The following is a 26572-nucleotide window of genomic DNA, read 5'->3' as shown; positions in this document are numbered from 1 at the left end:
ATCTATAAATCAAATTTAGTGGAGATTTCTTAATTGCAATCGGGATAACAAAATTTATCAGCTATTTCTGAGCCATAAACATCATCACATCATGCCACTTTGACCAGTGTTAAAGATTATGTTCTTATTGAATTTGAAAGGTTATTAATTAATTGTCAACATTTTTTGAGTTAGTTATTAAGGTTGAAAGAGGTCTCCAATATAAGAATTTATTTAAAATATTAACTAAATCATCACCAAGTAGTTTGATTAAGTTTGGATTTACTTTTAACCGAAAGTTTGGGGCTAAGTAGATCTTTTTGACATTTGAAAATTTCAATTTAAAATCATTAATTTTCGGGCAGCAATATCATCAACTTAATAATATTGATTTTTAAATAAACTTTGAGTTTAAAAGTTCATAAATTACTTTCTAATTGTGAAAGAGGGAAAAATTTAGTTGAAATCTAAGGTTAAATTATTTTATCATTATAGTCTGGAATTTTTTTTTTTAATATTTTCAATAAACTTATAAATGAATTGCTGCATACTTTTGTTGCGTACTTTAGCTATATAAAATAAATTTTTTTTATTAACATAATAGTTTAAATTTTTATCAAAAAAATCAACATCCAAATGGTCACACCGTGCACTTAGTGTTAAAAACTTGATGTATATTGTATCTTAGGCTGATGATGATGAATAAACTTTGATTACAAAAATGGAAACATATTAGTGAAACAAGAAAATCAAAGTAAGAATTGAAATTCCTATGCTTTGAACCCATCAGTTTGTCACTTACTTTATATTTATTAAAGAGGACACAATGGTCAGCTTATTAAATAAAAGTGTTAAAGGTAATCGAGTTATATTCAAAATGCTTAAGTTGTGTAATCCATTATAATTTTTATAAATTGTATTTTTAAGTGAACTGGATTGATTTAACATCGATATACTCTCTCTTGTTCCACTACTTGTTCTACTTTGATGGTAATATTTTTTAAACGATCTTGTAATCAGCTTGTTGTCATATTGGTACTGGACTACTGGTAGAAAACATTTCACGTCAAGATGGAATTCCATTTTATGATTCAACAAAAGATGATGTATATTATTACAAATATATTCGTAAAAATACTTTTATTGCTCTCAAGGTTAACTTGATCATTTATGGCCCATTATAATCTTTCTATTCATCAAAAAACAAAAATTGGACACCTATAGATCTTTCTTTAAAAACAGAATTGTTGAAAAAAGAAGGTGCAAAATGCTAAAACTATTTAGGTTGGTACTATTGGATGATTAAAATAGATTTACTTGTGTTTTAACAATTGTATCACCCGTTAAACCATTAAATTTTTGTCTTAATAAATATTTCAAGAATAAAATGCGTTAAGAATGGCAGGATAGGATGGCTAGTAAAGAATAAAAGGTGGTAAATGGATTTTAGAAGTTCCTATAGAAAATAGTTTGCAATAGTTTTAGAAATGATCATCAATTAATATATGTTGAGCAAGCATCCCATTTTTAGGTTTATGGTACGTTTCTTATGAAGAATTTGGGACAAATAAAATTATTTTGCACAATAAAATAAATTCACTATGATTAACAATTATCAAGGAACTATTCTTTTCATCTAATCAAAAAAGCAAAGTTTTTATGATTCTACTTTTGAATTCATCAGGTTCAGGAATGCAAGTTCGATTTTTTTAATTAAAAAAAAATTTTTTTTTTAACAGAAAATGTCAGGTTTGACGTTTTTAATTGAAAAAAAAAATGTTTTCTTATTTTTTTTGTGAAAAAATGTCAGGCTTTACGTTTTTAATTGAAAAAAATGTTTTATTTTTTTAAACGAAAAAAGTCAGGTTTAATATTTTTAATTAAAAAAAAGGATTTTCTTATTTTTTTTCTAATAAAACAACATCGAGTTTGACGTTTTTTCATTAAAAAATGTTTATTTTTTTATTCTTTTAGTGAAAAAATGTCATTAATTAAAAAATATTTTATTTTATTTTTCATTTTTTTAATTGAAAGGCGTCGAGTTTGACATTTTTTAATCAAAAAAAAACTATTTTTTATTTTTTTTTAATGAAAAAATGTCAGGTTTGACGTTTTTAATGAAAGGGTCAATGGGTCAAATGGATCAGATTAAAATTTACCTGACCCGTTATCGGATCAATAAGTTTATTGACCCACACGAAATATTCAGGTCAACCCAACAGGTCATCCGAGTTGACCTGTCCCATTTGGGAATAGCTTCAATAAATAAATTTTATAATGATACTTTAGATATTATAATTTAGTTACAAGAAATAACGATTATAATATCATTCTAAAGTAATGATATTAGTAATTTGAAATATGATGGATTTGGATATTAAACTTAATTTACTTAACAAATTGCAAAATGGTAATGTTCAATTCTTTTTTACTTTATTATAAAAACTGTATGTAAAAGTACACTGACAATATAAATATTTTTTATATAATAACTGATAAATAATTCAATAAATAAAGAATAAATAACAGAATTATTTAATCTTAAATATGATTAATCTCCTGAGACTCTTCTTGAATATAAGTTTCATGCTTTATAGAATTTGTAAAACTTGTAGAATATGCTTGTGAATGTATTTTTTCTTGAGTTAAATTTGCTTCCTGAGTTAAATTTGCTTCCTGAGTTAAATTTGCTTCCTGAGTTAAATTTGCTTCTTCTTGTGTTAAATTTGCTTCTGCTTGTGTTAAAGCTTTGTCTGCTTTTACAAATTCAAGCATATCATTTTTTAATTTCTTATCAATATTAGGTACTTCAAAGATACGATTTCCATCCCTATTCAATATATAATAATCATTAATACATACAACCCATTTAGATATAATATTGTTGAGCATTTTTATATTAGGTCTACTGGAAGGATCTGAATCCCAACATTTTTTCATTAAATCTATATAACATTGTGGAGTATTTTCATCAATTTTAGGACGATCCCCTTGACAAATTTTCGAGGTAAGTTCATCATATGCTTCACCATTAAATGGAGGAATACCTGATGTAAATTCCCACATTATCATTGAGAAACTATAAATATCACTTGCTGGTGTATAGGGTTTATTTCTTAATATTTCAGGCGCCATATAAGGTACAACTCCACAATGTTCTGTAACTACATTGTCAGAATCTTGTAAATTACTATTTATAGGTTTACATAATCCTAAATCAATAATAAATATCTCATTGTAATTTTCTGACATTAAAATATTACCATCATGAAAATCACCATGAGTTAATTTTGATTCATGGATTACTTCAAGTCCTAATATAATTTTTTTCAATAATTGTAACTTGTCTTGCCACTTAAATTTAATTATATCATATAAACATTTTCTAAAACTTCCTTTTTTTGCATAACTCATTACTATCATATATTTTGAAGTATTTGGATCTTGGGTAATTCCAAAGAATTGAACAAATTTTGAAAATGATTTTTTCTGACAATTATAATGATACTTCCACTATATAATCAATATTATAAAAAAAATTATTAAATTATTGCAAAGGAAAATAAAATTTACCATTAAATATAAATACTATACCTCATTCAGAAATTCATCTAATTCATCTGATGAATTATTAAGCATTTTAAGAATAACCTCATGATTTGTTTGTCTATTCCACTGCTGTTTATCAAAATTCCAACTAAAGACAGGCCCATCTGACCAGATAGCTTTATGAATTTCACTAAATCCTCCTTTATCATAATAATTAATGCTTAACAATTTATTATAAGGTATCCACTCCAAAAATTCATAACTGCTTTTGGCATTAAGTTGTGCTTCTTGAATAAATTTATCAATAAATTTATTATTACTAGTCCACTTTGAAAAACCTTGTTGAAATCGTTTAGCATTACATTGTTGGCACCACTGGTAATCAATATGTTGTTCACATTCATTGCATAATTCAACTTCATTTTTAAAATTTACTTTGTTACTTTCAGTTGCTTTTTGATGCCAATAAAAGGCTTTTTCTAATTTTTTTTCTATTGCTATTCCATTTTCATAATATATAGCTAATTTGAACATTGCAACTTCATGACCATTTTCTGCTGCTTTTTGATACCATTGAAAGGCTTTTTCTGGATTCATTTCTGTTCCTACTCCATATTCATAATGTATGGCTAAATTATACATTGCTAATTCATTATCATTTTCTGCTGCTTTTTGATACCAATGAAAGGCATTTTCCGAATCCTTTTCTGTTCCTTCTCCATCTTCATAACACATGGCTAAATTATGCATTGAATCAGTTAAACCATTTTCTGCTGCTTTTTGATACCAATAAAAGCCTTTTTCTAAATCCTTTTCTATTCCTACTCCATTTCTATAACATATGGCTAAATCATTCATTGCTTTTGTATTACCATTTTCTGCTGCTTTTTGATACCAATAAAAGCCTTTTTCTAAATCCTTTTCTATCCCTATTCCATTTCTATAACATATGGCTAAATCATTCATTGCTTTTGTATTACCATTTTCTGCTGCTTTTTGATACCAATAAAAGGCTTTTTCTAAATTCTTTTCTGTTCCTTCACCATTTCTATATTTATTGGCTAAATAATGCATTGCTTCTTCATTAACAGTTTCTGTTGCTTTATGACACCAATAAAAGGCTTTTTTTAAATCCTTTTCTGTTCCTTCTCCATTTTCATTGGCTAAATAAAACATTGCTTCTTCATTAATAGTTTCTATTACTTTATGACACCAATAAAAGGCTTTTTCTAAATCCTTTTCTGTTCCTTCTCCATTTTCATAACATGCGGCTAATTTAAACATTGCTTGTTTATCATCATCTTTTACTGCTTTTTGGTACCAATCAAAGGCTTCTTTTAAATCCTTTTTTGTTCCTTCTCCATTTTCATAACATGTGGCTAAATTAAACATTGCTTGTTTATGACCTCTTTTTGCTGCTTTTTGACACCAATCAAAGGCTTTTTCTAAATCCCTATCTATTCCTAATCCATTTTCATGATAATAGTTGGCTAAATTAAACATTGCATCCACATTACCATCTTCTTTTTCTGCTGATTTTTGATACCAATGAAAGGCTTCTTTTAAATTCTTTTCTATTCCTTTTCCATTTTCATAACATATGGCTAAATTAAACATTGCATTCGCATTATTACCTTTTTCTGCTAATTTTTGATACCAATGAAAGGCTTTTACTAAATTCTTGTCTATTCCTTTTCCATTTTCATAACATATGGCTAAATCAAACATTGCTTCTTCATTACCATTTTCTGCTGCATTTTGAATCAAATTAAAAGATTTTTCTAAATCCCCTTCTGTTTTTACTCCATATTCATGATAATAAGTAAGTAAATTAAGCATTGCTAATTCATTACCATTTTCAGCTGATTTTTGATACCAATATAAGGCTTTTTCTAAATTCTTTACTGTTCCATCTCCATTTCTATATGAATTGGCTAAATTAAACATTGCATTTGCATATCCATTTTCTGCCGCTATTTGATACCAATAAAAGGCCTTTTTTAAATTCTTTTCTGTTCCTTCTCCATTTTCATAGCATATGGCTAAACTACACATTGCCACTTTAACACCATTTTCTGCTGCTTTTTGATACCAATAAAAGGCTTTTTCTAAATTCTTTTGTGTCCCTTCTCCTTTTCTATAACATGTGGCTAAATAATACATTGCTTCTTTAACACCATCTTCTGCTGCTTTTTGATACCCATTAAAGGCTTTTATTAAATGTTTTTGTGTCCCTTCTCCATTTCCATAACATAAGGCTAAATAATACATTGCCTCTTTAACACCATTTTCTTCTGCTTTTTGATACCAATTAAAGGATTTTACTAAATTCCTATCTGTTCCAACTCCATAATTGTAGCACCTGGCTAAATAAAACATTGCTGCTTTTACACCATTTTCTGCTGCTTTTTGATACCAATAAAAGGCTTTTTCTAAATTCCTTTCTGTCCCTTCTCCATTTCTATATGTATTGGCTAAATAAAACATTGCTTCTTTATCATCATTTTCTGCTGCTTTTTGATACCAATAAAAGGCTTTTTCTAAATTATTTTCTGTTTTATCTCCATTTCTATAACATATGGCTAAATTAAGCATTGCTTTAATATCACCATTTTTTGCTAATTTTTCAAAAGAATTAATACATTCTTTGCAATATAATTCTTCAGTAAAAGTTTTATTGCAATACGAACAATTTATGATGTTTACTGTATCAGTATCTTTATCTGAAATATTTAATTCACTAATTTTGGCTTCCATTTGGTTATTTATTTTACTTGAAAAAAAACAAATTTTTTTTAATATTTAATGAATAAAGTTATTAAAAGAGAATAATTTAACCAAAAGTAGACGTGGGTCTACAAAATAAAAAATAAAATAAAATGGTGAATATAAAGAAGTTTTTTAAAAGAAAAAGCTTCGAGAAAAAATCAAATACGTTTTTTTTTTTAAAAAAAAAGGAGATAGCGGGTAGTTAAAAAAAAACAAAATAATATATTTTTTAAAAAAGGGTAATGGATGAGAAATATTAAGTTTAAAGAAAAATTTTTTTTTTTAAGAAAAAAAAATTTAAAAGTAAAAAGGGAAGGAGATGTGAGTGAATTTAATATTCACGGATGTTTATCGGGAAGATCAGGAATCGTTCATCCATTCGTTATGAGACAATCATGAGACAATCATGAGACAATGTCATGAGACTAAATCATGAGACAATCGTGAGACAATCATATACGCATGATCATATGATAGTAGTGAAATTATGTCTCACAGGTTCATTATTTGTCTAATAAGAATAAATGTCCGAAATATGATCATATGAACACAATTTTCCTTTTTGAGAATGCAATACATTGCATTTGGTTATTTGGTTTGATTGTAGCTGATTTTTAGTTTACATACTCTGTTTAAATCAAAATTTATTTTTGAAAAAAGATGATTTTTTCATTATTTAGTTTTATTTATTGTAGTGAAAAAATTATTTCTTAAGTTGGGATAATTTTTTACAAAGCAATTATTTTTCTATGGTTAGTTTTAATAAAAAAAAAATTGACATCATGAATTTTTTTTATTACCAAAAGCGGCATTCAATGGCCGGCCGGGCACGTGATCAATGATCTGCATATATACTGTATTACGACTATTAACTATTACGTAGACTTCAACCATGCGTTCATCCGTCCAGAACGTGATCTATATTAAGCATGAAATTTTCTTGCAGTACCAGCTTAAGGTATAGTTAGGAAAACATTTTGGGTAAGGATAGGAAGGCGATTTAGGAAAAGAATGATTTATAATTCTGGAAACTTTGTAAGATATCCAAGTAAAAATTTTTACTTTAAAATGTTTACAAAACTCTCAGAATCCTATTGAATCCCTAATAAATGAGATACGATATTTAAAAGTATATGTTTTGATTTTTTTTTTTATCATAATTCATTAATTTCTTGAAATTAGAGAAACAATATTTAAATTAACAATTTTGAATCAATTATTCCATCATATTTCTATATCTAGGAAGAAAAATATAATTACTTGGTTCAATATTAGAATACAATGTTGCATTCTATTATTTTAAAATCATCATCTGACCAAGTTGTAGGATCCAGAAGAAGTATAGGATTTTTATAATTCCCCATTTTTAATACGTGTTCCCAAATTTTAATTTCTTTCATTTGTAAATCATATCTTTTAATAAGTGAAACCAAAGATTTTTCAGGAAGTGAAGTAAAATCAAATGATTTAAATATATTTTCGGGTGATTTAGCCATTAAATCTGTACAAATTAAATAATCTTTTAAATTCTTGAAGAAATAGTTAATTAGTGGCGACCATGTTCTTTTAATGAAAATATCCATCACAAATATACCAACATTTTTTTTTTATAATTAGCAACACATTTTATTAATTATGAAACACGAACAGGTACATAATTTTTTAATATACATAGAGATATTGGTTAACTATATTAACGATAACTCTATAACTAACCTAATCTAAACCACTATAAATAAACACGCTCTAATTTACTCTATGCACCAGACTACGCCATCAATTATTTAATTATCTATACTAATTTATACCCAAGGACGGAATCCTCCCCAAAGACTAAATCCAGGCTCCATGGACTAGAGCATCCGCAGGTGGGTGATACGCTCATTCGACGAGAGCAACCCTCGTTTCACACGTCTTGACGTTTCGACGTTTCGTGATGGCTAAATAAAATTCCGTTTGTTGATTGTTACGCCCACTGTCCGCTGATCAACTGATGTTGCAACCGCTCTCCAAAATAATTGGTTCTTCAAAAAAAATTTTATTTCCTTTTTTTCTCCGTCCGCCACCTCCCGTTTCACACCAAGACAAAAAGAGATGATAGAGGGATTTTTGATGAACCACTCCATTTTTTTTTTTAAAAAAAAGATAAAACTGACGCCCTTATTTATTTATCGCAAACGTGACCACCAGCCTATTTTATGTAACGTATTAACAATTATAGTTCATGCTTCACAATAATGATGCATGGGCGGGATATGAATTTGATTATTTTCTTCCGCACCATATATGTTAAGTGCGGATAATAGAGTGAACAGTTGATAAATGTGTAATTCTACAATAATAATGATATTATAATCAAAAATTTTAAAATTATCATTTTAAAGAATTTCAAAGTGTTTCTTATTTAAAGTTCACTCAACTCTCGAATCTAAAACTTATCAAATTCATCATTACCATAATAAACTTGTTTAGTTTTTTCCAAAATTATCAAATTTCAATCGAATGTAAAAATTTTTCACATCATCTTTGTCTTTGCGAATGAATTTTAATAAACAATAAAAAGGAAGATAAGGTACATGATAATTAAATTACAAAATTTTTATTCGAATAAATAAAGAAAATAAGTAATTTTAAAAATATCATTATAAAACATTTTTAACGAAATGACGAATTATTGTAAAGGTTCATGTATTTACAAAATGTAAAACAAAATGTCCAATTAAAAGATAATAAATATAGGTTTTGGATAGTAGCAGTTTTTTTTAACTAATACCATATTTATGATATTCACCAATACGGATACTATTTAATTTCAATTAATCTAATTATTCCGATAACCCAGTTGAATAATTTAATCAATTTGCTCAATTATCATTACGACAAGAAAAGAATTTAAGATTTAAAAGCATTGATTATTTCATGAAATAAAGTTTATTTGATATTTATAATCAAATAGAATAAAAAGTGAAATAAAATCTGCATTATTATTAATAAATAATCTTAATAATTCATTTTTCATCAATCATCATAGATATGAATTTCGTCTAAAAGTTGTAGATCTAAATGTCTCTATAATTAAATGAAAGCGTCTGATAAATTTCAGCAAAAAGATTGATCTCTTGTTTATCAAAATATCTCTAGATTCTTTAGAAAATGCGAAAGTACTATACTAAATATTATATTTTGTGCCTTTTCAGTTAAAATAACTAGTCTAAGTAGTTTCCATAAAATCGAAGTGTAAATAACTTATGTTTTAGGCATCATAATTACGAAAATCAGGATGATGTCAAATCATTATTTAATTTAACTCTACATATGACCAGTGTATTTTAATTCAGTCAATAATGATTGAAAGTATTGTATTGTGATTTGTGAATTGTGACTAACTATTATTAAATGATCTTTATTTTTACGTTATCGAAACAGGCTAATTCGAAGCTGATATTTAAATTAATTGGCTCATGTTTTATTCTTTCCAACGTGAAAGTATATTTGTTTCTTACTAAGTAGAAAAAGCGTAACTATTGTCTGATATATTGTTCCAAAATTTTGAGTCCCCATTCATCGATTGCAAATATTTTATGTATTTTATTGACTTGATTTAAAATCATGTGATCGATTTTTTTTTTTGATCAATCTTAAAATTTTTTTTTAAGTCAGAAGCTTCTAAACCATTAAAATAAAATAAAAATTATTACCGATAAAAAAATAAAAATTTTTTAGTAAGATCTGCACCCTTCAAATCAACAAACATGAATTGTGATGTCCGGAACAAATCTATAATGAGTTACTGAAAAGTATGTTTTAACTAAAATTAGAAATCTCATCGATTAATCAATAGTGCAGATCAATGCATCGGAAAAAATATATCCCGAAAATAATAATCGACTCTTCTTTTTTTAAATTGCAACGCATTTCTTTATTAATGTTAGACAAGAAATAATGAAACATACTTATAAATGAAAATCAAATAATATATAATACAAAATTAGAATTACAGTGATGGCGCATGGACCGGTATGAGAAATTAGAATTTGTTTGTTCTGAACTTGAAGTTTATAATAATTTCCTATTGATTTTTTAACATTTTATTTTTAAAAAGTTATTATATATTTTACATTTATTTTTAATTAGTTTTTATATATTTTCAACACCTTTATTTTTAAAAAGTTTTTATATATTTAGCCATTATTAAATTTTAAGTATATGATGTCCTTAAATTTTTTTTTTTTTAATGCTATATGTGTATAACATGATTTTAATTTATAATAATCATTTATTATTTTATGTAACGTCAAATTTCCAAGAATGAAGAAAATTACTATTGAATCATCACATAATAACCAGAAATCAAAGCGAAATAATTAATTTAAAAATAATGATTTCTGTACACTTATAAATATTTTAAAAGTTTTATTTGTGAAAATATTAAATTAATACTCATTTATCCAAATTTTATTTGAGAAAATGCTAATAAAATTGTTACTTATAATCTTAAACTTTTAAAAAAATTAAACTAAATTTTTTTTAGTACATAACTCAACGCAGATCAGTGCACCGGAAAAAATATGGCCCGAAAAAAAAATCCTAACATCGACTTTTGGTTAAAATATTCCTTTTTAGTAACCCATTCAATGACAGTACCGAATAAAAAAAAAACTTATCCAAAAAAAAAAATAATAAATTTTTTTAGGTAAAATAAATTTCTAAAATAACTAAATGGAAACTAATTTGAGTAATTTAAATATCTCAAACAAAGATACTGATACAATAAACAACGAAAATTGTTTATATTGTAATAAACCTTTTATTGAAGAATTATGGTGTAAAGAATGTATTAGTTCTTTGGAAAAATTAACCGAAAATGGTGATAAAGTAGCAATGTTTAATTTAGCCAATAAATATAGAGATGAGGAAGGAGCAAAAAAGAATTTAGAAAAAGCATTTTATTTATATCAAAATGCAGCAGAAAAAAATCATATTGAAGCAATGTTTAATCTAGCCAAAAGGTATTACAATGGAGAAGGAACAGAAAAGAATTTAGAAAAAGCTTTTCACTGGTATCAAAAAGCAGCAGAAAATGGTTATGAAAAAGCAATGAATAAATTGGCCATATGCTATTATAATGGAGAAGGAACAGAAAAGAATTTAGAAAAAGCCTTTCATTGGTTTCAAAAAGCAGCAGAAAAAAATCATATTAAAGCAATGTTTAATTTAGCCATATGTTATGAAAATGGAAAAGGTACAAAAAGGAATTTAGAAAAAGTTTTTCATTGGTATCAAAAAGCAGCAGAAAACGGTAATGAAGATGCAATGTTTAATTTAGCCATATGTTATAGAAATGGAGAAGGAACAATAAAAAATTTGAAAAAAGCCTTTTATTGGTATCAAAAAGAAGCAGAAAATGGTGTTAAGGAAGCAATGTTTAATTTAGCTATATGTTATGAAAATGGAAAAGGGATGGAAAAGGATTTAGGAAAGCCTTTTATTGGTATCAAAAAGCAGCAGAAAATTGTGTTAAAGAAGCAATGTTTAATTTAGCCAATAGGTATTATAATGGAGAGGGAATAGAAAAGAATTTAGAAAAAGCCTTTCATTTGTATCAAAAAGCAGCGGAAAATGGTATTAAAGAAGCTATATTTAATTTAGCCATATGTTATAAAAATGGAAAAGGAACAGAAATTAATTTAGAAAAAGCCTTTCATTTGTATCAAAAAGCAGCAGAAAATGGTGTTAAAGAAGCAATGTTTAATTTAGCCATATGTTATGAAAATGAAGAAGGAACAAAAAAAGATTTAGAACAAGCCTTTTATTGTTATCAAAAAGCAGCAGAAAATGGTGTTAAAGAAGCAATGTTCAACTTAGCTAGTTGGTATTATAATGGAAAAGGAACAGAAAAGAATTTAAAAAAAGCCTTTCATTTGTATCAAAAAGCAGCAGAAAATGGTATTAAAGAAGCAATGAATAATTTAGCCAATAGATATTATAATGGAGAAGGAACAGAAAAGAATTTAAAAAAAGCCTTTATTTTGTATCAAAAAGCAGTAGAAAATGGTGTTAAAGAAGCAATGTTTAATTTGGCCAATAAATATAGGAATGGAAAAGGAACAGAAATTAATTTAGAAAAAGCCTTTTATTGGTATCAAAAAGCAGCAGAAAGTGGTGATAAAGAGTCAATGAATAGTTTAGCCATATGTTATATAAATGGAGAAGGAACAGAAAAGAATTTAGAAAAAGCCCTCTATTGGTTTCAAAAAGCAGTAGAAAATGGCAATAAAGATGCAATGCTTAATTTAACCATATGCTATAGAAATCTGAAAGAAACAGAAAAGAATTCAAAAAAAGCCTTTCAATTGTATCAAAAAGCAACAGAAAATGGTGTCAAAGAGGCAATGAATAGTTTAGCCATTTGTTATGAAAAAGGAAAAGGAACAGAAAATAATTTAGAAAAAGCTTTTATTGGTATCAAAAAGCAGCAGAAAACAGTGATAAATATGCAATGTTTAATTTAGCTATATGTTATGAAAATGGAAAAGGAACAGAAAAGAATTTAGAAAAAGCCTTTTATTGGTATCAAAAAGCAGCAGAAAATGATCATATCAAAGCAATGTTTAATTTAGCCAATAGTTATAAAAATGGAAAAGAAACAGAAAAGAATTTAGAAAAAGCCTTTTACTGGTTTCAAAAAGCAGCAGAAGAAGATCATATTAAAGCGATGTTTAATTTAGCAATATGCTATGAAAATGGAGGAGAAATGGAAAAGAATTTAGAAAAAGCCTTTTATTGGCATCAAAAAACAGCGGAAAAAGATTATATTAAAGCAATGTTTAATCTAGCCAGTATGTATTATAATGGAGAAGGAACAGAAAATAATTTAGAAAAAGCCCTTTATTGGTATCAAAAAGCAGCAGAAAATGGTGTTAAAGAAGCAATGTATAATTTAGCTAATAGTTATGAAAATGGAAAAGTAACAGAAAAGAATTCAGAAAAAGCCTTTTATTGGTATCAAAATGCGGCAGAAAAAGATCATATTAAAGCAATGTTTAATCTAGCCAGTATGTATTATAATGGAGAAGGAACAGAAAAAAATTTAGATAAAGCCTTTTATTGGTATCAAAAAGCAGCAGAAAATGATTTCACCGATGCAATGAATAATTTAGCCATATGTTATGAAAATGGAGAAAAAACAGAAAAGAATTTAGAAAAGGCCTTTTTTTGGTATCAAAAAGCAGCAAAAAAAGATCATATTAAAGCAATGAACAATTTAGCCATATTTTATAAAAATGGAAAAGGAATAGAAAAGAATTTAGAAAAAGCCTTTTATTGGTATCAAAAAGCAGCAGAAAATGGGTTTACTGATGCAATGTTTAATTTAGCAATATTTTATGAAATTGGACATGGAACAAAAGAGAATTTAGAAAAAGCCTTTTATTGGTATCAAAAAGCAGCAGAAAATGGGTTTACTGATGCAATGTTTAATTTAGCAATATTTTATGAAATTGGACATGGAACAAAAGAGAATTTAGAAAAAGCCTTTTATTGGTATCAAAAAGCAGCGGAAAATGGTCATGAAGTTGCAATATACAAATTAGCCATATTTTATGAAATTGGAGAAGGAACAAAAAAGAATTTAGAAAAAGCCTTTTATTGGTATCAAAAAGCAGCGGAAAATGGGTTTGAATATGCAATGAATGAATTAGCCAATAGTTATGAAAATGGAAAAGGAACAGAAATGAATTTAAAAAAAGCCTTTTTTTGGTATCAAAAAGCAGCAGAAAAAGATCATATTATAGCAATGAATAATTTAGCCATATTTTATAAAAATGGAAAAGGAATAGAAAAGAATTTAGAAAAAGCCTTCTATTGGTATCAAAAAGCAGCAGAAAAAGATCATATTAAAGCAATGAGTATGTTTTATAATGAAGAAGGAACAGAAAAAAATTTAGAAAAAACCTTTTGTTTGTATCAAAATGCAACAAACCATATGTTATGAAAATGAAGAAAAGACAGAAAAGAATTTAGAAGAAGTCTTTCATTTGTACAAAAAAGCAGCAGAAAATGGTATTAAAGAAGCAATGAATAATTTAGCCAATTGGTATTATAGTAGAGAAGATACAGAAAAGAATTTAAGAAATGCCTTCATTTTGTATAAAATAGAAGTAAAAAATGGTGTTAAAGAAACAATGTTTAATTTAGCTAATAAATATAGGATTGGAAAAGAAGTAGAAAAAAATTTAGAAAAGGCCTTTTATTGGTATCAAAAAGCAGCGGAAAATGGGTTTAAAGATGCAATGTTTAATTTAGCCAATTGTTATTATGATGGAAAAGGAACAAGAAGGGATTTTGAAGTAGCCTTTTATTGGTATCAAGAAGCAGCAGAAAATGGTGATGAGCGTGCAATGGATATTTTGGCTAATATATATATAGATAAGAAAGAAATAGATAAGAATTCAGTTAAACCCTTTTGTTTGCTTCAATAAGCAGCATAAATTTACAAAGTGGTTTTAAAAATGGAGTTGAATTATATAGTGGATGCAAGCATTTATATAATAATTGTAATGATTACCTGTAAATGCCAACAATGTAATACTAAATAGTTTTAACAAATGAATTTGCAAAAATTAATTTATTGAGTTTTTGTATATATAAATAGTTATTTACCTATATATGAGATTTTAGAAAATAAATTGTTATTTATTAATTATTATAAGAAATTCATAAATCTATATAAATAGATGTAATTTTCAAAGTGATTATAAAGCCATAGTATTCTTTTTTAGTTGTAATTATAATCATCATAAGCTGCTACATTGACCTGAATTATTAGAAAACTAGCTGATATTTTTATTCAAAAAAACATTACATTTTTTTGATATCCAAATTATACAGTCTTTAATGAACATTACAAGATTTAAATTTATTATTATCCATTATTTGAAATATTCAATTTATTAGTGCATCTATTTCTTATATAATAACTAATAAAGGTTATGACTTATGACAGATATTAGGTACATATTTTTAGACAACATTATATACTTATATCACGTGATAAGAAAATAATATAAAAGGAGGCCAGTAACAGATAAAAGCCTATATTAGTCAGCCCAATTTGTATATATCCAAAAAGAGGTCCTTCCATTGCTACGGACAGATAAAACATCAAGCATGTGATAGATAAATATCAGGGTATTCAATATTGCACAAATACTTAAATTTCTCAAAATTTATGTAATATAGTTAACAATATTATATATGTAATTTTTTGTACAAATTTTTTTCGATAGTTATCTTGAATTTTTTCCTTAAAAAATAATAAACAAGTCATATAAATATGACCATAATAATGAAGTTCTGACTAGTCACAACAAGTTTTTTTGGTGTTATGTATGTATTTGACGTTGTTGTTTCTTGGGGAAACAGAGATTTCAAACAGCATTTTTTTTATTAATTAATATAACGCCGCATTTTGTAAATTCTATCGATCACATGCGGATCGGCAATTAAATATTAAATAGTTATTGGAGGACCTCGAAATATACATAAAAAGGTTAGGTCCAAGTTTGCATACAATTAGCAACAAAAAATCATGAAAATCTTTCCTTATATAGGTAATTCCTGGTGGAAAGGTATTACCTTTTTTGGATTCTAACCAAAATTAACATAATTACGGCCCTGAAAAAATGCGTACTTCTAATAGTAAATTTTTTGGCCGCCACCTTACATCTGTATATATATTTCGGGGTCTTGATGAGGGAAAAGAGATATCGGTCTACGATTGATATCCTCTATCCAATAACTGAGTTATAGTTCGGTCATTAGGAATACTGCGGTGACCAATAGAAATTAATTCTACTAATAACTATTTCAATATTGGATGTTCATAAAAATATCGGCCATTAAAATCATAATCGACTGAATAATAATATTTGTTATGGATGATAAAACTTTGGCAAAAGATATTTATTTGAAATTTTTTATCTTAATGGAAAGAATAAAATTATATTGAGATACTCATATATTTTTGGTATTTCCTTGAGTAACACAAACTATCCTGTACGTTTGTTTCAGATCAACAAGTTGCAGCAGCAATTATATAAGGCTAACAATTCAAAAAAATTGCTAATCCTTATCCTTTTCAATTTCTTTTTTAAATTTTATTAAATCATGAATAATAATAATTTTTTAACGAAATTGTCACAAAATTTACTTGATATTTTAAATGATGAAGAATATTATGATGTTACTATTGAAGTTGGTGGAGACCCTTATATAAAAATATTTCGTGCTCACATGGTTATCTTACATTATCGTTCTAATTGTTTAAGAAGAATTTTGTCAACCAATAAAAAGAAACATGATGGAACTTTGGTACATATAAAATTACCAAATATTTTACCTAAAATTTTTCAAATAATATTAAGGTAAGAATTAAGAAAATAATTGAATTTTAATTACAAAAATGATTTTATATAATAAAGTATTTTTTTAAAAAAAAAATTTAAAAAATTTACACTTTTTATTTTAGATATATTTATGGTGGAAAAATTTCTTCAGAGGAATATGATACTTCGGATATAATTAAAATCTTAGTTGCTGGAAGTGAACTTGGTCTCCAAGAATTAATCACTTATTTACAATCCTTTTTGGTTGAAAATAAGGCAAATTGGATGGAACAAAATTTTGATTTGATATATAAAACAAGTTTTGAGAACGATTCTTTCTTGGAACTTCAAAAATTTTGTACTGATTTAACGTCGAAAGAACCAGTTAAGATATTTAAATCTCCAAATTTTTCTTCAATTTCGGAAAAACTTTTAGTTTCACTTATTCAAAGTGATATTCTTCAAATGAATGAAATTCAAATATGGGAAGATGTACTTGGATGGGGACTTGCACAAAATCCAGAACTTCCTTCTGATCCTACAAACTTTTCAAAAGAAGATTTTAATGCTTTGAAAAATAGTTTACAACATTGCGTTCCACATATTAGATTCTATAATTTAACTTCTAAAGAATTTTCAGACAAAGTGTTACCCTATAAAAAAATTTTACCAAAAGAGTTATATAAAGATTTATTAAAATATTTTTTGAAGCCCAGTATCCAATCAAGTAAAAAATCAAAACCTCGTATTACTACTAGAAAATTAATATTGATTCTAATATCATTACAATTCAACATACTGAATTAATCTCAAAATGGATCGATAGATTAGAAAATTCGGATGAGATAAAAAATACGTACAACTTCAAATTGTTACTTCGTGGAACTCGGGATGGATTTGCAACTAAAAAATTTTATGAAATCTGTGATAATCAATCTCGCACTGTGACAATAATTAAAGTGAAACATAGTGAAGAAATTTTTGGTGGATATAATCCAATTGAATGGAAATCTGATGGTTCTTATGCCACTACTAAAGATAGTTTTATATTCTCTTTTAAGAATAGGGACGACTTGCAAAATTATATTTTAAGTCGCGTGGAAAATGAAGGACATGCTACGTATAATAATTATGGCTTTGGTCCATCATTTGGTATCGATCTTGTTCTTTATGGATACGGTGGTAAATGCTGTAAGGTGGCTTACGAAAAAAAAATTAGAGAATCTACTAAACTTTCTGGTTTATTTTCTGTGGAAGAATATGAAATATTTCAAATTATAGAATAAATATATTTGCAGTTGTCGATTTTGGTTATTTTAAAGTATTTTATTTTATTTTTATTTTTTTAAATGCACCTTAAGATCAGTAATATCACACGGAATCTAGTTTGTATAACGGAAACTATTGTATATGATTCTAACTTTTAATAGACTTTTTATCTACTCATTTAAGTAAATATTATCTGTAAAAATTATCAATAAAAAGTCACGGACGATCTTTGGAACCGTTGTTTAATTTAAGATCCCTTTTTATTATCAGTGATAGGAAGGTTATTAGTTTATAAATACAAAATTTCAAATACACTATGGCGAAGTATAATTATAATGACTTAAAAAAAAAAATTCTTATGGAAAAAAAGTTGTAATGATTAAATTAATTTTTTAAGCTTATACTAGACCTATGAATCTTATCAGTATATACTGTAGGACATTTATTGATATCCATTACCTTAGTGCTTATAAATTAGTACAGATATAAAAATTACTGCATTTTGTAATTATTCTTCTCTTTATATTGAATTACAAACTTTTGAAATAAAACCATTATAATTAGTGCCATTACTGCGTGTGACGATGGATTGTGAATAATATCCAGGTTCATGGTATTATCCAGAAATAGAAACAATAACAATTTAAGGAAATCTAAAATAACTTATCCCGTGATTTTAAATATAATAAATGTAATAATTTCAATCGAATCTGAAATTTATCATGTGCAAGTTACCGATAATTTTTAGACCATTTTATTGATTACGTTTCCAATGGCATTATACTTCGTAAAAGAAATATTAAGTGTTCCGATCCCAAATCCGATAACGTATCCAATATTTTTAGGCGGATAGGATCTAGTTTACAACATTGTATTCCATTTATTAAATTCTATAATTTAATTTATAATTTAATTTTGAAAATTTTTCAAAGTGTTATCTTGTAAAAACTTTACCAAATGTATTATAAAAACCTATTAAAATATTTTTTGAATCTCGATAACAACGATTCAAATTAAATGCTCGTATGACTACTAAAAAATTAATTTTAATACCGAAATCATCACATCTTAACAATGCTCAAAATGGATCAATAGATTAGGAATTACAGATGAGGCAGGAAATGAATACAATTCAAATTGTGATTTTGTGGATCTCATACGTCTAAAAAATTTTATGAAATCTGTGATAGTTAATTAGAAGCCTTTTTTTTATATTGGTATTTTATCTCATATCATTTAATTTCAATTTTATAACCAAATAATCTGGAGTAAATTCTGGATTAATTATGCCCAATAAATGATCATTGAGCTCCTCTTAATCTTTGGAATCATTAATTATTGACTAACAACTCAAAATTTCGACTCTGATTATTATATACAGGAAGTACAGTACATTTTTGAATAATTAATAAAAATTTGGTTTACCTGGGTAGTGTATTTGCCATATTATTTTCTTGTTTATACTGTGTATTTATTACGTTCTTTTATGTCCTCTTATCATTCATGCTAATGGTTTCGGATTATAAAATTCTTTTCTCTATTAAAGCACGGCAGTTATAATTCAATCGAATAATTTCGAGGTCATAGTTACTTGTTCATATACGAAATAAATGATTTGTAAAATCATTAGAACAAGACAAGTATCATGTAAAGTATACGTATGATATTTTTTATTTAAAAAAAAAAATCTTTCATGATTTTTCTTGAGAAATATGCTGTACAACCGAGAACTTTTGTCAAATTTTTGTCTATTCTCGTCAAATTTTCTAGAATTCAACTTGTAAAATAGGAATTGTATAAGGTCTTATAAATTAAATATTATTTACTATGGATGATAAAACTTTGACAAAAAATATTTATTTGAAATTTTTTATCTTAACAATGATTATCGCTAATTTCAAGATCTACAATGATGTCATTATTTTTCATATAAACACAAACTATCAAGCATATCATCCGGTGCTACATGAAATAAAATTTTCATATATCTCTATAAGGAAGTAATAAGATATCATTATCTGAAATAATTTATGTCATCTGGAAATTGATTTCATTGGGCTGATTTTAAAAAAAATTGGTAAAATAGTGTGATGGATTTCTCTTTTGATTATCATTTTCTTGTGATAATTGTGAAGCCACTTTTTTTTCAATAAATTGACCAATTGTATACGTTTGCCTAACAATCTGCATTAGACCTACGATCAAACAATGCACTACCTCTAACGTAAATTGCCGATCCACAAATTAATATTTTCATATTAAATTTTCATACCAATTCCTCTACCATCATACCTTCCTAGTATAACGTGGCGTGGGTACTGGTGATAAAGTACTGGCTAGTTTAAAGTTTTAATATTATAAGCATTTTTTTCTCTGTGAGTGTAAATTGAATATTTAGGCGTATAACTGATATACTGTAATTGGATATTTTGCTTTTGAATTTTTGGTTATTTCTTAAAAATATGATAATTACGTTCAATAGTAATTTCCAGTAAAAATTATTGTAAATTCATAAAAAATCCTTTATACAGTCTAACCTCGATATACCGATATTCGATATACCGATATACTATTAAAAACTTGATATACCGATAAAATTTTATTTTCCCACTATATGTGAGGACATATAAATATCGGTATAACTTTGATATAACGATATTTTCTAAAAATTTCATATATGTCCCGACATATCGTTATATAAAGGTTTGACTGTAATCAAAAATACATAAATAATAAAAAAAAATTTTTTTATAAATTTTCTGGTTATCATATACTTAAAAAAATAATTCATAAATGAAGGGTTAACATCTATTTAAGTGTTAAAAGTTACAATAAATTAAAAATAATTAATAACCTTCATTAAAGTTACGATTTTGAATTTTTTTTTTAATTATACCTTAATTTATATATTTTTTAATCCCAATTTTCATTTCATTTATATTATTTAAATTAAAACACTATCATTTATAATCCCAAAATACAAATACAACGACAATCTTTTATATAAAGCTTTCAGAGCAACTCTAATTAATGTATTCAGTAAATAATCCTTCCAATAATTTAGAATTGATTAAAAGTAATTCAAGATTGTCAAGATATTGATCTTTCAAACCAATTCTAACATATCTAAGATTACTAGGTAAAATTGAGAAATACTTTAATAAAATGACCATCAGGATTACATAATAAATTTATACTGGTCTATTCGCTACCATATAATTCTAATTATTGTATGTAAAGCTCCGCACGAGCCGGCTCGAGCCGAGCTGAGCCAAAATTCGAGCCGGCTCGGCTCGATTAGAATTTTCGAGCTTGGCTCATGTCGAGCCAACCTCGAGCCGAGCCGAGCCGAGTTTTAAGGTGGCTTGGCTCGAGCCGAGCCAAGCTTTTATCAAATTCTGCATATTTCTCGTAATTTTTTTAATTTTGGCCGGAATTAAGTAATCGACACGGAAATTTCCTTTTTTGAACACCTGAGTAACGTTACACAATCCAAAAAAGGCAATTTTATTTCTTATCAAAAATGGGGAAATACGTTGCACAGGATTCCAAAAAAGGAAATTTCTATGTCGATCACTTAATTCCGGCCAAAATTAAAAATCACGTGACGCCGGCAATAATAAAGAAAAAAGTTCTGGAGCTCGCGAGCCAGCTCATAACTCGCGAGCCAGCTCGAATGAGCTGTATCAAAGCTCGGCTTGAATGAGCCGAGCCAAATTTATTACGAGCCGCGGCTCAGCTCAGCTCGATATACCTAGCTCGCGAGCCGGCTCGAGCTGGACTGGCTCGTGCGGAGCACTAATTGTATGTATATTAATTAATTTTGAAAAAAGGTCTTCGAAAAATTCTTAATCTCTTTCAATTGGAGATTATAATCTTTACAATTTAATAACGTAATGCATCGGAAAAAATATAGTCCGAAATATAATAATCATCGGAATTTCCAATTTTAGTAAAAACACGTATGTTGTGAGATCACAAAAAACAAAAAATATAGTAACATTATCGGCCCGATATTGCCCGATATTATAATGTTTTAACCCTGTAAAAATTTTATTTGTAAATTGTAAAACTCTGAATATGGAAATAACATGGAATCCAGTATCGATCCGCACATGCAAATTCCTTTTTGGTTCCTACTTTTACTCCTAATACATCATTGATTCGTTTGAGTTCTTCGTCAATTTGCCATTGTAACACCTGAGCCCATAGAAAATTATGTTTGCCACCTCAGGTATTAACAAAATGACTCTTTATTAATAATATAAATAAATACAATAATATGCTTGGTTTAATAACATTAAATAATAAAATAAATAATTCATAACAAAATTCGTCCAATTTTCTCTCTCTCTCTCTGTCCTTTCCAAAAGGTGATCTTCACGCCCTTTTATGTTTGTTTTTGTGTAACTAAATTCATAATTTCGATTCATGGATTTAAATTATTAAAGTATTTCCATTGTTTTAAAGTATTTCCATTATCTTAATTTTGTATCCATTTGATCATCATGAACTCCTGAATTATGATTTATAATATTAACGTAGTGATCAACAAATTAATCACTTGACACCTCAGATCACTTGATTTCATTCAATTTAGTATCTTTCGGATCTTCATTTATCCTTAAATCTCGTGACTAATAGTTTAAGGTCATCACGGACCAATTACCTTGATCCATGTGATTATTAGTTTAACGACTTCTCGGTCCAATTAAAATAAAAATAAAAATAAGTTAAAATTTTATACACTAAGACTAAATGTAATACTGCGCCTCACAATTAATAAATTTACTAGGTATACTACGGCATTACAACTATCCCCCACATAAAAATTTAATGCCCACATTAAATTTATTCTAAGAATCGAACTCGTGTCTCGAAGTGGTAGGTGCGAATTATACCACTAAATCAAACATGCATTGTCACTTGACTCAGTTGCGTTTTAAATATTCCTTTTTGCTGCGTCTACATCTGCGGTTTATCATGTGTTTGTTAAGTCTACGGTTTTCCTGTACCGGATTTCACTTCGGTCTTTCTTAGGAAATTTTCATTAGTTTTTCCTATTTTCGAAAATTCTTTTTATGTCATGTGATTTTATTTCACATGATTATAAATTATCTTTATTTTTCTAAGTCCATTGATGATAGTTATCATTTACTCATCGGTGTATGGTAAGTCTTTAATAATTCTCCATTTACAGGTATCTTCTTGATGACACCTTTAATATTTTTAATTCTATAAGCTCCATTCGGTAGTATTTCATGAATGTAAAATGGTCCCAACCATTTTGATTCTAATTTTCCCGATAGTTGTTGTGCTTTGGCTTTATCATAGAGTAGTATTTTATCTCCAATTCCAAAGGTGTGTTCTTTGCTTATTTTTCTGTCATGATACTCTTTTTGTTTTGTTTGAGATTTCAGTATTTGTTCTTTGGCTTCATGTCGGATTTTTGGTAGTTCTTCTAATAATCCAACTATTCTATCGTTTAGGTTAATTTCTTTGATATTTTCATCCATTATTGTCCGTACATTTCTTCCGTATGTTAAATAAAATGGTCGAATTCTCGTTGAACTATGCTTTTTATTTCGGTAAGCAAATAATATGGGTGCTATCCTTTGATCCCAATCATCTTTGGTTGATAATTTTGCTAATGCTTGACCTAATGTTCGGTTGAATCTTTCAACAAGTCCGTTTGTCTCTGGATGATAACTTGTAGAAAAATTCCATTTAATTTTAAATTTTTCCATTAATTCCTTAATCATTTCATTATTGAAATGACTTCCTCTATCACTCAATATTTTCATTGGACATCCATGTCTACAAATGATGTCTTCATAAATAAATTTTGATACTTCTTTGGCAGTTGCTTCTTTTACTGCTTTGGCTTCTGGCCATTTTGTAAAATAATCCATTGCAACTATGATGTATTTATTACCATTTGTTGTTGTGTTCAATGGTCCAACAAAGTCAATCCCGATTTGATACCATGGTTCTACTACTTTAATTGGGTGTAATTCATTTTTCCCTTGTGGTTTTCCTCTTCTTTGACATTCATCACATGTCCTTACATATCTTTCAACGTCATTCAGCATATTTTCCCAATAATATTTATCTTTTAAATTATCATAAGTACTTTTGATTCCCATATGTGCCGATAATTCATGACTGTGAGCTAAATATAGTGCTCCCATCTTTTCAAAATCTTCTATTATTCTGATGTTTTTACCATTTTTCTCAATATGCTTTTTACCATCAGTTACCCTGATGTTATCCTTAATCTCAACATTTTTAACCTCTATTGGTGGTTTATCTCCATCTAATTCTATTATTTTATTATATACTCTTTCCCAATCTGTGTCATTATTTGATATTTTAATATTAGCATATTTTTCTCCTTTGTAAATATCTTGACATTCTTTAAATGATTTCACCATCTCCATATATCTTTCTTCATCTAATAATGGATATGATGTTTTATGTCCTTGATCCTTTTTCGAATATTCTCTACCTTTGTAATTTTCCCAACATTTTTCATTTTCTAAAAATATCACTATTGATTCATCAATTATCCTTTTGTTCCTAAATACTTCCTTTTCTAATAGGTGGTTCTCATATCTTGTTATGTATCCTCTGTCGAATGATGGTGTTTGTTGATAAAAGTACTCACTATAGGGACTTTTATCTAATATTAACCAATCCTCATTATCATGTTCTTCCATTCTCCTGTTGATTTGTTCAACAACTTCCTTCCTGAATTCCCATTCTATACCTTTCTTTGGTAATTTATACTTATCATTGTCCTCTCTTTTCCTTTTAAAGGTGTTAAACCTCACACTTTGTCCTACTTTTTCAAATTCTTTTATAAGTTTATTTACAATGAATGTTTTTCCAGTACCATCAACTCCACATATGATTATTATTTTAGGTCCCATTTTTACATAATTCTGATAATTTTAGCTTGTTTACTTTACTTAATATCACCTCTATTTGTAATATTTCCCCTTGAGTTTCCAATATTAATGGTCTTTCTTCACTATCTTCAAAATTTTTGGCTTTGAATTTATAGTTATAATTTATCCTGTTTAATTCCTTTGTTATACCTTCTAAATTTTCGATTATATCCTTTATTTTATGATTTGTATTTCTTACCACTTGTTCCATTTTTATTTTTGAAAAGTAACTCTTTTACCCATCTATTTATATTATTCTTGATAAGGCATCTGCGTTTTTATTTTCTTTTCCTGGTCTATGGGTTATTTCAAAATCATACTGTTCCAATTCCATGACCCATCTTGATCTCTTTCCTTTTGGTACTTTTGCAGTCATTAATCCCTTTAAAGCTGCATGGTCTGTTACTACCTCAAATTTTCTATTGATCAAGTATTTATGGAAATGTTGTATTCCCCATACAATTGCATAACATTCTTGTTCGGTTATTGGCCATCTTTGTTCTGTCCTGTTTAAACTTTTACTGGCATATTCTATTACGTATTCTTGACCTTTATCATCTTTTTGAGCTAACACTGCCCCTAATCCTATTCCTGAAGCATCTGTAATTAATATAAATTTCCTTAACCAATCTGGTTGTCTTAACACCGGTTCTTCGGTTAATTTCCTTTTTAATATTTCTAATGCTTCATGTTGTTTGATGCCCCATTCAAACTTTTCATCTTTTCTCAATAAAGATGTTATTGGTTTTACTATTTTTGAAAAATCTTTAATAAATTTTCTATAATACGTACATAACCCCAATATTGACCTTACACCTTTTATATTTATAGGTGCTGTTAATTTTTGTATCTTTTCAACCTTTCCTGGACTTGGTTTTAATCCATTTTTACCAACTACATGTCCTAAAAATTCTATTTCTGTTTTTCCAAATATACATTTCTTTAACTTTAGTATTAAACTGGCTTCCTTTAATTTTTCTAACACTAACTTTATGTGTTTTAGGTGGTCTTCAAAATTTTCCGAATATATCATTATATCATCAATGTATACTATCACAAATTCATTTAGGTACTCCTTTAATACTTTATCCATTAACCTTTGAAAACTTGCAGGCGCATTTGTTAACCCAAATGGCATGACATTATATTCATATAATCCTGCTGAGCATATAAATGCTGTTTTCTCAATATCTTCCTCAGCCATTTCTATCTGATTAAACCCTGATGCTAAATCTAGACTAGTAAACCATCTTCCTGAACTTATCCTTTCTAATTGTTCATCAATCCTTGGTAATGGATATGCATCTGTTATTGTAACTTTATTTAATTTTCTATAGTCGATGCAAAACCTATAATTTCCAGACTTTTTTCCTGCTAAAGTCACTGGTGAAGACCATGGACTTCTGGATTCTCTAATTTTTCCCAATTTTAACATCTCGTCAACCTCTTTTCTGATGAATTTACCTTTTTCATCATTTTCTTTGTACCTCTTTTGGGCTATTGGTTCAGTACCCCCTTTTAATCTGATTTCATGTTTTACTAGGTTTGTCCTATTATATTTTTCACCATCATACTCAAATATATCCTTATATTTTTCTACTAATACCTTTAATTTACCTTTTTGTTCATTGGTTATGTCCCCTACTTTAAATTTTTCAGTAAATTTTTCAT

General features: G+C 27.3%; 6 protein-coding genes across 6 annotated transcripts; 3 read left to right on the top strand and 3 right to left on the bottom strand.

Annotated features, from left to right (window-relative positions):
* Window positions 1–2520: 2520 nt before the first annotated feature.
* On the bottom strand, window positions 2521–6285 carry OCT59_027331 (uncharacterized protein; the record flags this gene model as incomplete). The annotated part of the gene is made up of 4 exons (XM_066136882.1): window positions 2521–2924; window positions 3243–3492; window positions 3574–3599; window positions 3867–6285. The coding sequence occupies 4 exons, from the start codon at window positions 6283–6285 to the stop codon at window positions 2521–2523; spliced, it is 3099 nt and encodes a 1032-aa protein (XP_065993323.1).
* A 1283-nt stretch (window positions 6286–7568) lies between these two features.
* Window positions 7569–7793, bottom strand: OCT59_027330 (uncharacterized protein; the record flags this gene model as incomplete). Its single annotated transcript, XM_025328252.2, has 1 exon — window positions 7569–7793. The coding sequence occupies one exon, from the start codon at window positions 7791–7793 to the stop codon at window positions 7569–7571; it is 225 nt and encodes a 74-aa protein (XP_025167404.2).
* Window positions 7794–11016: 3223 nt separating this feature from the next.
* On the top strand, window positions 11017–11838 carry OCT59_027329 (uncharacterized protein; the record flags this gene model as incomplete). The annotated part of the gene is made up of 1 exon (XM_066136881.1): window positions 11017–11838. The coding sequence occupies one exon, from the start codon at window positions 11017–11019 to the stop codon at window positions 11836–11838; it is 822 nt and encodes a 273-aa protein (XP_065993322.1).
* Window positions 11839–12041: 203 nt separating this feature from the next.
* On the top strand, window positions 12042–14777 carry OCT59_027328 (uncharacterized protein; the record flags this gene model as incomplete). The annotated part of the gene is made up of 3 exons (XM_066136880.1): window positions 12042–12759; window positions 12834–14204; window positions 14299–14777. The coding sequence occupies 3 exons, from the start codon at window positions 12042–12044 to the stop codon at window positions 14775–14777; spliced, it is 2568 nt and encodes an 855-aa protein (XP_065993321.1).
* Window positions 14778–16464: 1687 nt separating this feature from the next.
* OCT59_027327 (uncharacterized protein) lies at window positions 16465–17968 on the top strand (the record flags this gene model as incomplete). The annotated part of the gene is made up of 3 exons (XM_066136879.1): window positions 16465–16721; window positions 16826–17276; window positions 17441–17968. The coding sequence occupies 3 exons, from the start codon at window positions 16465–16467 to the stop codon at window positions 17966–17968; spliced, it is 1236 nt and encodes a 411-aa protein (XP_065993320.1).
* Window positions 17969–24872: 6904 nt separating this feature from the next.
* Window positions 24873–25112, bottom strand: OCT59_027326 (uncharacterized protein; the record flags this gene model as incomplete). Its single annotated transcript, XM_066136878.1, has 1 exon — window positions 24873–25112. The coding sequence occupies one exon, from the start codon at window positions 25110–25112 to the stop codon at window positions 24873–24875; it is 240 nt and encodes a 79-aa protein (XP_065993319.1).
* Between the last annotated feature and the right edge of the window lie 1460 nt (window positions 25113–26572).

Source organism: Rhizophagus irregularis, chromosome 7 (assembly GCF_026210795.1).
Source record: "Rhizophagus irregularis chromosome 7, complete sequence".
Classification (NCBI taxonomy): Eukaryota; Fungi; Glomeromycota; class Glomeromycetes; order Glomerales; family Glomeraceae; genus Rhizophagus; species Rhizophagus irregularis.
The sequence above is the reverse complement of the archived record's forward strand: the minus strand, read 5'-3'. Positions and strand labels throughout refer to the sequence as shown.